Here is a 14,287-nt window from a genome sequence, read left to right on the forward strand (position 1 = left end):
CCACACAGGAGGTGAGCGGTGGACGAGTGAGTGGAGCTTCATCTGCCGCTCCCCACCGCTCACATTACCGCCTGAACCGTCACCCTTCCCCACCGCCTCCCTGGTTCATTGAAAAACTGTCTTCCATGAAACCAGTCCCTGGTGCCAAAAAGAGTGGGGACCGCTGGACTACATGATTCCTTGTAAATTCACAGATTTTGTGCTTCTCCTCACTGCCAGGAAAACAATCACCACAAATATGTATCCTTCTTTTGCAACATGGTTTTAGGTAGCTGAAGGCAAATAAACTATAAAAGTAGGGCTATGTAAACCAGACAAAGTATCACATTATACTGCTTCTATGTGGAATCTAAAAAAATGATACAAATCAACTTATTTACAAAACACAAATAGACCCACAGACACAGAAAACAAATTTATGGTTACCACAGGGAAAAGGTGGGGAGGGATAAATTAGGAGTTTGGGATTAACAGATACACAGTACTATATATAAAATAGATAAACAACAAGGACCTACTGAATAGCACAGGGAACTATACTCAATATTTTATAATAACCCATAATGGAAAAGAATCTGAAAAAGAATATATATATGGATATACATATACATATATACGTGTATATATATATATATATACACGTATATATGTGTGTGTATATATACATATATATATATATATGTAAAATCACTTTGCTGTACACCTGAAACTGACACAACATTGTAAACCAACTATACTTCAATTAAAAAAATAGAAAAAAAGTAGGGTGATGTCATCATTTTCCTACTCTTTACAAACATGTAATAAAAAATGGCTATTTAGATAAATATATGGCGAGATCACACAGTGAATATAAACAAAAGAAACCAAAAAAAAGGAGGCTGGTGGCTACTGCAGAGACAACAAGCTCTCACCGTCCCTCCACCTGAGCAATGACCTGGCTGGGCACCCCAGAGGCCAAGGATGAGCTGACTGCTGTAGGTTCTGTAACAAGCCTGAAGACCCTTTGGTGTGGGCTGGATTCAGTAACTTTCATCTAATATTCCCCCCACACACACATTTCTAGGGCCCACAGAGTATCTTCCTCTCTCCATCACTCCCCTTAACTCACTTACAGAGAGACACATCATATTCCAATAAATGTGTCACACATTCAGTTTCCCTTCCATTGCTGAGTAATTCAATGAGTTCAATTTTGCCAGGGCTGGCAGTCTGGACCCAAAGATGCAGGGAGTAGAATATGAGTACACTCCTGCTTTGAGACAGGCGAGTTTTGTTATTTTTAAACCCAGGACTTTGATTCTGTTATTCTTCTTCCAGGCCATGCCTCTGCCTGCTGCCTGGATCCCTGGTCAGGATCTTCTGGCTGCATTAGCATATCTAATAAAATCCTGTCTGTAAAAGTAACAGCAACTAAAAACTGTTCATAAAGGTTCCATGCCATTGGGAGGCAAGCAATTTAACAGCTCAGTGGAAACTTGAAGTAGCTTTGAATGGGCTTCTAAGGCAGTGAAAGGGAACCTATCAGGAAAAGATGCCGACTCAAGGCAGCTTTCCTAATACAGGGAGCCCTTGCCTAATACAGGAAGGGTCAAATCATTCATCACTGTCAACTTTTAGTAACACTGATGGCCATCATTTGTTCCACTTCCTAAGAGTTAATGGTCAACTGTAATGCAGGAAAATTCATTATTTGCCCATCACTATATTCCCCTTTACAGAAACACGGTATCTCTATAAACTTTCTCAAAACTGCACCTAATGTGAAATCCTGTGACTCTGCTGACAGCTGGCCAAATTATACCTAAAGCAAAGATGTGAAATTCAGGATCAGATTCCATGTATAAATGAAGTAAATATTTCAATTCTACTGAAAATCCCTCGTTGGTTGGAGAAAATGAGGTTCTTGGCACTGAGGAGGCCAACTTCAATATACATATTTGTGGTGACTGTTCTCCTGGCAGTGAAGAGAAGGACTGTCTAATAGGGAGCCAGCAGACTAGAAGGAAAACACCCATCATCAGAAAGGTGTCTATCTGGCAAGCAATCCCAGCCATTCTGCTTCCAAATGGGAAACATGTACCCTCTAGGAATCACTTCATCCTGCCACACCCGGTTCTCTTAGATACTGATTTTCCATTTCAAAATATGTTTTATTCTTTCATTACTTTGAGTGGATGGTAATCAGATAATTTCGTTCTGCTTGACAACCATTATCTCTGCTTGGTCCGGGAAAAGACTTGGTGATGAGCACTTTAAAAAGCCCTCTTAGTTTTAATTTAATGAACCATTTTTTAAAATAGCACTTAAAGTGTGCCAGGCATTCTTCCAGAAACTTCACCACTGATAAGTCATTAATCCTTCTTAAGTCAAGGACCGACCAAGTATAACTCAAGTATAAATAAAAGCAGAACCCACTACTCTGGGGGAAGAGAGTTACAAAACTTTTTTTTTCAGGCTTAAGGAAGATGCCCTTCCCAATGTTCCCTGCCTTGAGATGTTGAGTTTAAAGACTGCTGGGGAGGGCTTCCCTGGTGGCGCAGTGGTTGAGAGTCCGCCTGCCGATGCGGGGGACGCGGGTTCGTGCCCCGGTCCGGGAGGATCCCACATGCCGCGCCATGGCCGCTGGGCCTGCGCTCCGCAGCGGGAGGGGCCGCAGCAGTGAGAGGCCCGCGTACCGCAAAAAAAAAAAAAAAAAAAAAAAAGACTGCTGGGGAGAGAGAAAGCACATTTTCATAGAGACCATGAACCCCTCCGCCAAAAAGAATCCAAATCCCGACTACCACTATTTGCCAGTATCTAGTACTGCAGGACACAAGCACGTGCTACGTACCCAACAGAAATGTGTCCGTATGTGTGCAAAAATCATGCACAAGAATGCTCACAGCAGGACTGTGCTTAGTATCCCCAAACTGGAAACAACCTAAAGGTCTATCAGCAGTAAAATGGATAAATCATTTGTGGCATATCCACACAATGAAATATTCCACAGCAAGGAGAAAGAATGAACTAGTGACACATCCAACAGCATGGACGAATCTCACAAACACAACACTGAGTGAAGGAAGCCAGACACAAAACAGTACGTACTGTGTGATTCCATTTATACAAAGTTGAAGGACAGGAAAAACTCATCTATGGAGACAGAGGTTACAATATATGAATAACGGCTGCCTATGGAGGGGTGGGGACTACCTGCAGAGGGGCACAAAGGTACTTTCTGGGGGGGTTGGAAATGTTGTATATTTTGATAGGGGTGTTGTTTACATGTGTAGATCTATTAAAACTCATCAATTTGTATAAAGATCTACGCATTTCACTGTCTGTGCATTTTACACACTTCAATATAAAAGAGAGATGTAGCCTCATATGCATTACAAGAAACCCGAAGCCATGGGCTTCTGTGTTGCTGCTGTCGGGCACGTGCTGCCAGTGGCAGGTCCACAATCTATAGCTTAACCCAGCTGCTGAAGCAAAGAAAAGCCTCTGAGAAATCAGACCCAAAAGTCCTCTAACTCGGGTTACCATCGACCCTCACTATATTCATTCCCTGAGGAAGATGTTGGCCATGGAAGGTTGATAAGAAGGTGCCGGAACTCTTTGGTTCTCAAACCATGTTTGAATATCCTCCCAGAGTTTTTTGCCATGTGATTCAAATATGACCAATTCCTAGCCCCAGCAGAGGACAGGCCCAGTGGGAAGTGTATTTGGGCGTGGTTCTCACCATGTTCCCCTAATGCCACCCCTCCTCCTGTATCTTACTGGGGAGAAAGAGTGACTGTAGGACTAAGACATTTAGGCAGCTCAGATTTTGTGAAATTGGATGTGTCAGACTCCTAGTTATCCTCCAAATCCATAGTAGCCGAGTTTGAACGGGCACATGGCCACCCAGCTAGCGACTACATTTCCCAGCTTCCCTTACAGCTAGATAGGGATCATGTGACTATGTTCTCACCAACAGAAAGTCAGTGGAAGTGGCATGTGCCAATTCTACTTGCTTTAAAGGAAACTGCTTGCCCTGGGCTTCTACTCTTTACTCCTTTCATTAGGCTGGAACACAGAGTAGCAGTGACCTAGCTTCAACTAGAAGAGGACAACACTTCTGGGAATGAAAGAGCTACAAAATGGTCAGAAGCTAGGTCCCTGAACAACTCCTGGGGCAGTACTATGCCACTAGCCTGGCCCACTCACCTCTAGACTGTTATGTAAAAGAGAAATTTCGATCTGATTTAAATCACTGCATTTGGGGGCTCTTTACTACAGCATCTTAGCTGACACCCCTAGCAATAAGCTTTTGAGGTTCATGGTCTCCAGGCAGGAATTTCCAAGTCTCACATACTCTACCTGGCCCAGTAATTTGTACTCCAAAGTTCAGATTATACTAGTACATAAAGACAGCACCCTCTTTCCCCATCATACAACGTTAATCCTGTTGTTAAACCTGCCCCCACCCACCCAGCCTACAAGCCACTCTCAGCTCCTTACTTGTGTACACAAGGTCCTTTCAAGACACGGTCCCACCCTCCACACCCTGCTCACTGCAGACATTTACTTCACCTACATCTCATGTTCTGGATGTTCCCAGAAGGCAAAATGCACATGAAGAACTATCTGCTCACACTTCTGGCCAAGTGGAATGGCCTTTTCACCACTCCCATCCCACATTCTATCCCGCCCATGAGGCAATTTTTTACTAAATCATAAAAACCCAGCCCCAGGGCTCCCCTGGTGGCACAGTGGTTAAGAGTCCTCCTGCCTATGCAGGGGACACGGGTTCGATCCCTGGCCCAGGAAGATCCCACATGCCATGGAGCAACTAAGCTCGTGCGCCACAACTACTGAGCCTGCGCGCTTAGAGCCCGCAAGCCACAACTACTGAAGCCTGTGTGCCCAGAGCCTGTGCTCTGCAACAGGAGAAGCCACCGCAATAAGAAGCCCATGCACCACAATGAAGAGTGGCCCCCGTTCACCACAACGAGAGAAGGCCCACACACAGCAACGAAGAGCCAGTACAGCCAAAAATTTTAAAAACCAAATAAATTAATTAATTAAAAAAAAAACCAACCCAGCCCCACCCAGGTGTCTGCTCCTCTGATGAGATGGGGCTGGGAGATGCTCTCCTCAGCTCCTTGCCTGGGTGGGCAAGTCAGGCTCTAGGGCCAACAGAAATCCTCGTTTGAGGGTCCCACCGAGTTCCATGGTCAGAGTGCGGCAGCTGAGCAGAGCGGCTGCTTGGGACTACTGCTCAGGCGCTGCAGAAAGCCTTCTTGGAATGTGACATGTTATCACTTTGGGACCGTTAGCTAGCTGCTCCTGACGTGGCCACAGGAAGGCTCAGACTGTCCTAGTCCCTGAACTGAAGAGAACCAACACTGTTAGCATATCTCTCATCACCATGAATGCAAGGTATTTCAATGAAGAGTATCAGGAGGACATCTACAAATCCCAGACCAGCATGTGCAAGCTCTGAGGAATGCTGGAATAACCCAATGTATGTGGGTGACCGTTGGAGACAGCTGAGACAGAGCTACAAAAGGGCAGTGGCTGACACCCAACTCATAGCCCACGTTCTCCAGCCGTGTGGCTGACAGGGTCTTGGTGCTCCGGCCGGCTGTCAGGCCTGAGCTTCTGAGGTGGGAGAGCCGAATTCAGGACATTGGTCCACCAGAGACCTCCCGGCCCCATGTAATATCAATCGGCAAGAGCTCTCACCAATTTCCCCGTCTCAACCCTAAGAACCAGCTCCACTCAATGACCAGGGAGCTACAGTGCTGGACAGCCCATGCCAAACAACTAGCAAGACAGGAACACAACCCCACTGATTAGCAGAGAGGCTGCCTAAAATCATAGTAAGTTCACAGACACCCCAAAACACACCACCGGACGTGGTCCTGCCCATCAGAAAGACAAGATCCAACCTCATCCACCAGAACACAGGCACCAGTCCCCTCCACCAGGAAGCCTACACAACCCACTGAACCAACCTTACGCACTGGGGGCAGACATCAAAAACAAGGGTAACTACGAACCTGCAGCCTGCAAAACGGAGACCCCAAACACAGTAAGTTAAGCAAAACGAGAAGACAGAGAAATACACAGCAGATGAAGGAGCAAGGCAAAAACCCACCAGACCAAACAAATGAAGAGGAAATAGGCAGTCTACCTGAAAAAGAATTCAGAATAATGATAGTAAAGATGATCCAAAATCTTGGAAATAGAATAGACAAAATGCAAGAAACGTTTAACAAGGATCTAGAAGAACTAAAGAGCAAACAAACAGTGATGAACAACACAATAAATGAAATTAAAAATTCTCTAGAAGGAATCAACAGCAGAATAAGTGAGGCAGAAGAATGGATAAGTGACCTGCAAGATAAAACAGTAGAAAAAACAACTGCAGAGCAGAATAAAGAGAAAAGAATGAAAAGAATTGAGGACAGTCTCAGAGACCTCTGGGACAACATGAAACTCACCAACATTCGAATTATAGGGGTCCCAGAAGAAGAAAAGAAAAAGAAAGGGTCTGAGAAAATATTTGAGGAGATTATACTTGAATACTTCCCTAATATGGGAAAGGACACAGTCAATCAAGTCCAGGAAGCACAGAGTCCCATACAGGATAAATCCAAGGAGAAACTCGCCAAGACACATTAATCAACTATCAAAAATTAAATACAGGACTTCCCTGGTGGTGCAGTGGTTAAGAATCTGCCTGCCAATGCAGGGGACACGGGTTCGAGCCCTGGTCCGGGAAGATCCCACATGCCGCAGAGCAACTAACCCCCACGTGCCACAACTACTGAGCCTGTGCTCTAGACCCTGCAAGCTACAACTACTGAGCCAGTGTGCTGCAACTACTGAAGCCCGCGTGCCTAGAGCCCATGCTCCACAACAATGAGAAGCCCGCGCACAGCAACGAAGTGTAGCCCCCGCTTGGCGCAAATAGAGAAAGCCTGCATGCAGCAATGAAGACCCAACGCAGCCAAAAATAAATTTTAAATAATAATAATTAAATAAAAAGAAAAAATATTAAAAAAGCAACGAAAAGCAACAAATAACATACAGGGGAATCCCCATAATGTTAACAGCTGATCTTTCAACAGAAACTCTGCAAGCCAGAAGGGAGTGACAGAACATTCTTAAAGTGATGAAAGGGAAAAACCTACAACCAAGATAACTCTACCCAGCAAGGATCTCATTCAGATTTGACAGAGAAATTAAAACCCTTACAGACAAGCAATAGTTTGGAGAATTCATCACCACTAAACCAGCTTTACAACAAATGCTAAAGGAACTTCTCTAGGCAGGAAACACAAGAGAAGGAAAAGACCTACAATAACAAACCCAAAACAATTAAGAAAATGGTCATAGGAACATATCGACAATTCCCTTAAATGTAAATGGATTAAATGCTCTAACCAAAAGACACAGACTGGCTGAATGGATACAAAAACAAGACCCGTATATGTGCTGTCTACAAGAGACCCATTTCAGACCTAGGGACACATACAGACTGAAAGTGAGGGGATGGAAAAAGATATTCCATTCAAATGGAAATCAAAAGAAAGCTGGAGTAGCAATTCTCATATCAGACAAAACAGACTTTAAAGACTATTACAAGAGACAAAGAAGGACACTACATAATGATCAAGGGATCGATCCAAGAAGAAGATATAACAATTGTAAATATTGATGCACCCAACATAGGAGAACCTCAATACATAAGGCAAATGCTAACAGCCATAAAAATGGAAATCGACAGGAACACAGTAATAGTAGGGGACTCTAAAACCCCACTTTCACCAATGGACAGATCATCCAAAATGAAAATAAATAAGGAAACACAAGCTTTAAATGATACATTAAACAAGATGGACTTAATTGATATTTATAGGACATTCCATCCAAAAACAACAGAATACACTTTCTTCTCAACTACTCATGGAACATTCTCCAGGACAGACCATATCCTGGGTCACAAATCAAGCCTTGGTAAATTTAAGAAAACTGAAATCATATCAAGTATCTTTTCCGACCACAATGCTATAAGACTAGATATCAATTACAGGAAAAAAAGTGTAAAAAACACAAACATATGGAGGCTAAAAAATATGCTATTAAATGAACAAGAGATCACTGAATAAATCAAAAAGGAAGTCAAAAAATGCCTAGAAACAAATGACAATGAAAACACGATGACCCAAAACCTATGGGAGGCAGCAAAAGCAGTTCTAAGAGGGAAGTTTATAGCTATACAAGCCTACCTTAAGAAACAAGAAACATCTCAAATAAACAAGTAACCTTACACCTAAAGAAATCAGAGAAAGAAGAACAAAAGAAACCCAAAGTTAGCAGAAGGAAAGAAATCATAAAGATCAGATCAGAAATAAATGGAAAACAAATGAAGGAAACGATGGCAAAGATCAATAAAATTAAAAGCTGGTTCTTTGAGAAGATAAACAAAATTGATAAACCATTAGCCAGACTCATCAAGAAAAAAAGGGGGAAGACTCAAATCAATAGAATTAGAAATGAAAAAGGAAAAGTAACAACTGACACTGCAGAAATACAAAGGATCATGAGAGATTACTACAAGCAACTCTATGCCAATATAATGGACAACCTGGAAGAAATGGACAAACTCTTAGAAAAGCACAACCTTCCGAGACTGAACCAGGAAGAATCAGAAAATATGAACAGACCAATCAGAAGCATTGAAATTGAAACTGTGATTAAAAACCTTCCAACAAACAAAACCCCAGGACCCGATGGCTTCACAGGCGAATTCTATGAAACATTTAGAGAAGAGGTAACACCTATCCTTCTCAAACTCTTCCAAAATATAGCAGAGGGAGGAACACTGCCAAACTCATTCTATGAGGCTACCATCACCCTCATACCAAAACCAGACAATGATGTCACAAAAAATGAAAACTACAGGCCAATATCACTGATGAACATAGATGCAAATACCCTCAACAAAATACTAGCGAACAGAATCCAACAGCACATTAAAAGGATCATACACCATGATCAAGTGGGTTTTACCCCAGGAATGCAAGGATTCTTCAATAAACGCAAATCCATCAATGTGATAAACCATGTTAACAAACTGGAGTAGAAAAACCATATGATCATCTCAATAGATGCAGGAAAAGCTTTTGACAAAATTCAACACCCACATATGATAAAACCCTCCAGAAAGTAGGCATAGAGGGAACTTACCTCAACATAATAAAGGCCATATATGACAAACCCACAGCCAACATCGTTCTCAATGGTGAAAAACTGAAAACATTTCCACTGAGATCAGGAACAAGACAAGGTTGCCCACTCTCACCACTATTATTCAGCATAGTTTTGGAAGTTTTGGCTACAGCAATCAGAGAAGAAAAAGAAATAAAAGGAATCCAAATTGGAAAAGAAGAAGTAAAACTGTCACTGTTTGCAGATGATCTGATATGATACACAGAGAATCCTAAAGATGCTACCAGAAAACGACTAGAGCTAATCAATGAATTTGGTAGACTAGCAGGATAAAAAATTAATGCACAGAAATCTCTTGCATTCTATACACTAATGATGAAAAATCTGAAAGAGAAATTAAGGCAACACTCCCATTTACCATTGCAAAAAATAAAATACCTAGGAATAAACCTACCTAAGGAGACAAAAGACCTGTGGGGAGAAAATTATAAGACACTGATGAAAGAAATTAAAGATGATACAAATAGATGGAGAGATATACCATGTTCTTGGATTGGAATTACCAACATTGTGAAAATGACTTTACTACCCAAAGCAATCTACAGATTTAATGCAATCCCTATCAAACTACCAATGGCATTTTTCACAGAACTAGAACAAAAAATTTCACAATTTGTATGGAAACACAAAAGATCCCGAATAGTCAAAGCAATCTTGAGAAGGAAAAATGGAGCTGGAGGAATCAGGCTCCTGGACTTCAGACTATACTACAAAGCTACAGTAATCAAGACAGTATGATACTGGCACAAAAACAGAAATACAGATCCATGGAACAGGACAGAAAGCCCAGAGATAAACCCACGCACATATGGTCACCTTATCTTTGACAAAGGAGGCAAGAATATACAAAGGAGAAAAGACAGCCTCTTAAATAAGTGGTGTTGGGAAAACTGGACAGCTACATGTAAAAGAATGAAATTAGAACACTTACTAACACCATCCACAAAAATAAACTCAAAACGGATTAAAGGCCTAAATGTAAGACCGGACACTATAAAACTCTTAGAGGAAAACATAGGCAGAACACTCTATGACATAAATCACAGCAAGATCCTTTTTGACCCACCTCCTAGAGAAAGGGAAATAAAAACAAAAATAAACACATGGGACCTAATGAAACTTCAAAGCTTTCTGCACAGCAAAGGAAACCATAAACAAGACGAAAAGACAACCCTCAGAATGGAAGAAAATATTTGCAAATGAAGCAACTGACAAAGGATTAATCTCCAAAATATACAAGCAGCTCATGCAGCTCAATATCAAAAAAATAAACCACCCAATCCCAAAATGGGCAGAAGACCTAAATAGACATTTCTCCAGAGAAGATATACAGATTGCCAACAAACACATGAAAGGATGCTCAACATCATTAATCATTAGAGAAATGCAAATCAAAACTACAATGAGGTATCACCTCACACGGGTCAGAATGGCCATCATCAAAAAATCTACAAACAAGAAATGCTGGAGAGAGTGTGGAGAAAAGGCAACCCTCTTGCACTGTTGGTGGGATGTAAACTGATACAGCCACTATGGAGAACAGTATGGAGGTTCGTTAAAAAACTAAAGATAGAACTACCATATGACCCAGCAATCCCACTACTGGGCCTTTACCCTGAGAAAACCATAATTCAAAAAGAGTCATGTACCACTATGTTCATTGCAGCACTATTTACAATAGGCAGGACATGGAAGCAACCTAAGTGTCCACTGACTGATGAATGGATAAAGAAGATGTGGCACATATATACAATGGAATATTACTCAGCCATAAAAGGAAACGAAATTGAGTTATTTGTAGTGAGGTGGATGGACCTAGAGTCTGTCCTACAGAGTGAAGTAAGTCAGAAAGAGAAAAACAAATACCCTATGCTAACACATATATATGGAATCTAAAAAAAATGGTTCTGAAGAACCTAGGAGCAGGACACGAATAATGACGCAGATGTGGAGACTGGACTTGAGGACACGGGGAGGGGGAAGGGTAAGCTGGGACAAGGTGAGAGAGAGGCATGAACTTATATACACTACCAAATGTAGAATGCATGGCTGGTGGGAAGCAGCTGCATAGCACAGGGAGATCAGCTAGGTGCTTTGTGACCACCTAGAGGGATGGGATAGGGTGGGTGGGAGGGAGACGCAAGAGGGAGGGGATATGGGGATATGTGTGTAACTATGGCTGATTCACTTTGTTATACAGCAGAAGCTAACGCACCACTGTAGAGCAATTATACTCCAATAAAGATGTTGGGGGAAAAAAAACCCAGCCCCAAAGACCCCAGAGAAGCTTCTTTAAAACCCCAAAGCAAAATGCCTTCCTCCCTCTATTATGCTTTGATATTCATTAAGATATTTATCATTCTGAGCTGTATGTATTTAGTTACATGTCTGATCTCAGAGCTAGAATATATGTTCCAAAGACAAAGTCCCTGAAGGTTAAGATCATGCCTTGTCCATTTTCTTAACTTTAGCATTCAGCTCATGATCTGGCTCATACTCAACGAGGGCTGAATGAAAGAAGGAGACAATTTAACAGCTGGCATATTTCAAAACTCTATACGCACATTATCACTCTTACCTATTCAGTGCAAATGCATAGTGGAACTTCATGTTATGCTGGTCAGCCAAATCACACGTTGGCAGCATTTCCAGTGTTTCTACCAGCTTCACCATTACATCATAGTCCTGTTGGCAAGAGGTCTCAAGGTGAGAAAGGCAGGAAACACAGCTCTTTGCAGGTTTTTCTGAACAGTTACGAACATGAGACCGCCTCAGCATTTAAATACAAGCCTTTCCCTACAGGCAACATTTAGTGACGTTAAAGCCCTTAAAAGAATAGCAGTGAGATTAAAAACAACAAGGTGGATGAGAGAGAAGACAGAGAAAGAATCCCTGCTATCAGAGGTCACAAAAGGACCGAGGAAAGGAAGTTAGATTCAAAGACGATAAAACAAAACAAATGAGCCCAGCAGCCAGGAAAAGCTACCACGTTTTGAGTGGAGGAGAGTTAACACCAGCAGGGCTATGGGTTAAAATGAACGGGACATAAACATGTACGAAATCTTACAGTTATTTGCCACGTAAAGGGGGGGGGAACACCCCAATCCTTCCTATTTTGTCAGAAACAATCACATTCATCTAAACCAGAATTTCTCAACCTTGGCACTACTGACATTTGGGGGCTGGGTCATTCTTTATGGTGGGGGCTCTGCTGTGTATCGTGGGATGTTAAGTGGCATCTGTGGCCTTGACCCACTAGATGCCAGGAGCACTTCCCCCTCCCTCCTCGAGTTGTGACAACCAAGAATGTCTCCAGATACTGCCACATGTCCCCCGCTTGAGAACCACAGCTCTAAACTGCAATAATTACCCAGGGAGAAATTGCTACTGTGTTTGTCTGAGCTGTGTTCCCTCCGAGCAGTGCCATCTGCTACCATTTCAGCTGGGCTCACAATCGTTCCGGGCCAACTCGCTGACAGCCAGCCACAGTTAGCAGATGAGGACTTCCCACTGAAATCTCACGTCTGTTTTGTGGCTTTACACCTCAATGCTGCTACCCAGGGATAGGGAAGGCAGAGTATTGCAAGAAGCTTCTGGCTCACCCTTGAGCCCAAGAGTCCCACCAACGGAAGGTTATAAAGAGGAGAGATGCATGAAAGCAAGGGCAGAAGGAAGCCAGCAACTCAACAGAAGAAAAACTTCAAAAAAGGTCATTCCCATTCTCTTGTTCCATGGGGCATAATTTAATCATCATAATTCCTAATAGCATCTGCTATTAAAATCAATTAGATGCATCTGTTTATCACCAGGGGCATGAGTTCCTTAAGTGGTTGACTCTGTTCTTGGTTCAGGTTGTAAACGGAAGCCTCCCTCGTTCAGATTTGAAGACCCATGGCCAACAACCTCCAATATGGCTTTGTAGAGTTCTGCAGATTATGTACATCGCGCTGTGTTCCTCCAAAGGAAAGGAAGGCAAGACATCCTTAGAAATGGCTCCACAGCATTAAACTTGGAGGGAGGAAATGACTGATTTCCTCCATGGTACCATATTCTACAAACCCTGTCTCAAGAACTCTCCAGAAGCCTCTGTCACCGTCTTAGAAAAAACCCCGGCATTCCCTGGGTCCTGGACTTGCCTCTGCTACTCCTGCTGTCCCTTCCACTAATAGGTAGTGGTAAACAAAGAATGAAGTGACAAAGGCCTAAAGGAAGTAGCAGAGGAGTTAAGAGCAAAGAGGACAGAGCCGGTTGCCTCAGTTTGAATCTTGACTTTGCCAACTGCTGTGTGACCTTAGGCAAGTTACTTAACTTCTCTGTACCTCATGTTCCTCATTTGTAAAATGGAGATAATCCAAGTGTACACCCCATAGGCTTATGAAGAGAATTAAGTGCATTAGGACTTGCAAAGGGCTTGGAACAACGCCTAACACAAAGTGCATATAAACTGTTCAGTTCTAATTCCTTTTATTAAGCAGTACTGTTTCTGAGATCTTGCTGGAGTGGCCTTCTGATATGACAAAACCTTCTTCAATATTTCCACCACAACAGATATGCGAGGTGACCTATGACCTAGCCACATCCCTATTTTGTCTGTAAAACAGTTACCTAACCATACACCTAGTGTAAGAGTACTTCATATGAGAAATTCCTCATGTCAAGGAAGAAGTGTGATAGCCTCAGACAAGCATATTTCATACCTGGATATCACAAGAGGACAGCAGTAAATTAATGACGATGTCTGAGGTCAGAACCTCGGTATTGTCCGTGCGGAGCCTGATGCGAGCCAGCTCCTTCGCCAGTGCGTCACCCCGGTATTTCTCTCTGGCTCTCCGGATGTCATTTAACAAGGTTTCTTTGTAATAAGCACTGGAGAGGAAAACAAGAAAACCTCCAGTCACATCGATGTGCATCCAGGACTGTGTTGCCCTTAGCAGCTCAAACAAACTTGGTTCTCATTGACAGGACTTAGGCTAACACATGGGGGTCTCGCCCAGACCTCAGACTCCCTGCATCCCCAAAC

At 42.6% G+C, this 14,287-nt stretch overlaps 1 protein-coding gene across 1 annotated transcript in view; it reads right to left on the minus strand.

The window, feature by feature from the left end:
• Nucleotides 1-14,287, minus strand: part of MAP3K15 (mitogen-activated protein kinase kinase kinase 15) — a gene marked incomplete at its 5' end in the record, with an annotated part of 147,245 nt that overhangs the window by 80,046 nt on the left and 52,912 nt on the right. Inside the window, 2 exon segments of the mRNA XM_082864190.1 lie at nucleotides 11,846-11,952; nucleotides 13,965-14,133. Of these exon segments, the coding sequence (XP_082720316.1) occupies nucleotides 11,846-11,952; nucleotides 13,965-14,133 (276 nt within the window).

Source organism: Leucopleurus acutus (assembly GCF_964270905.1).
Source record: "Leucopleurus acutus genome assembly, chromosome: X".
NCBI classification, from domain to species: Eukaryota; Metazoa; Chordata; class Mammalia; order Artiodactyla; family Delphinidae; genus Leucopleurus; species Leucopleurus acutus.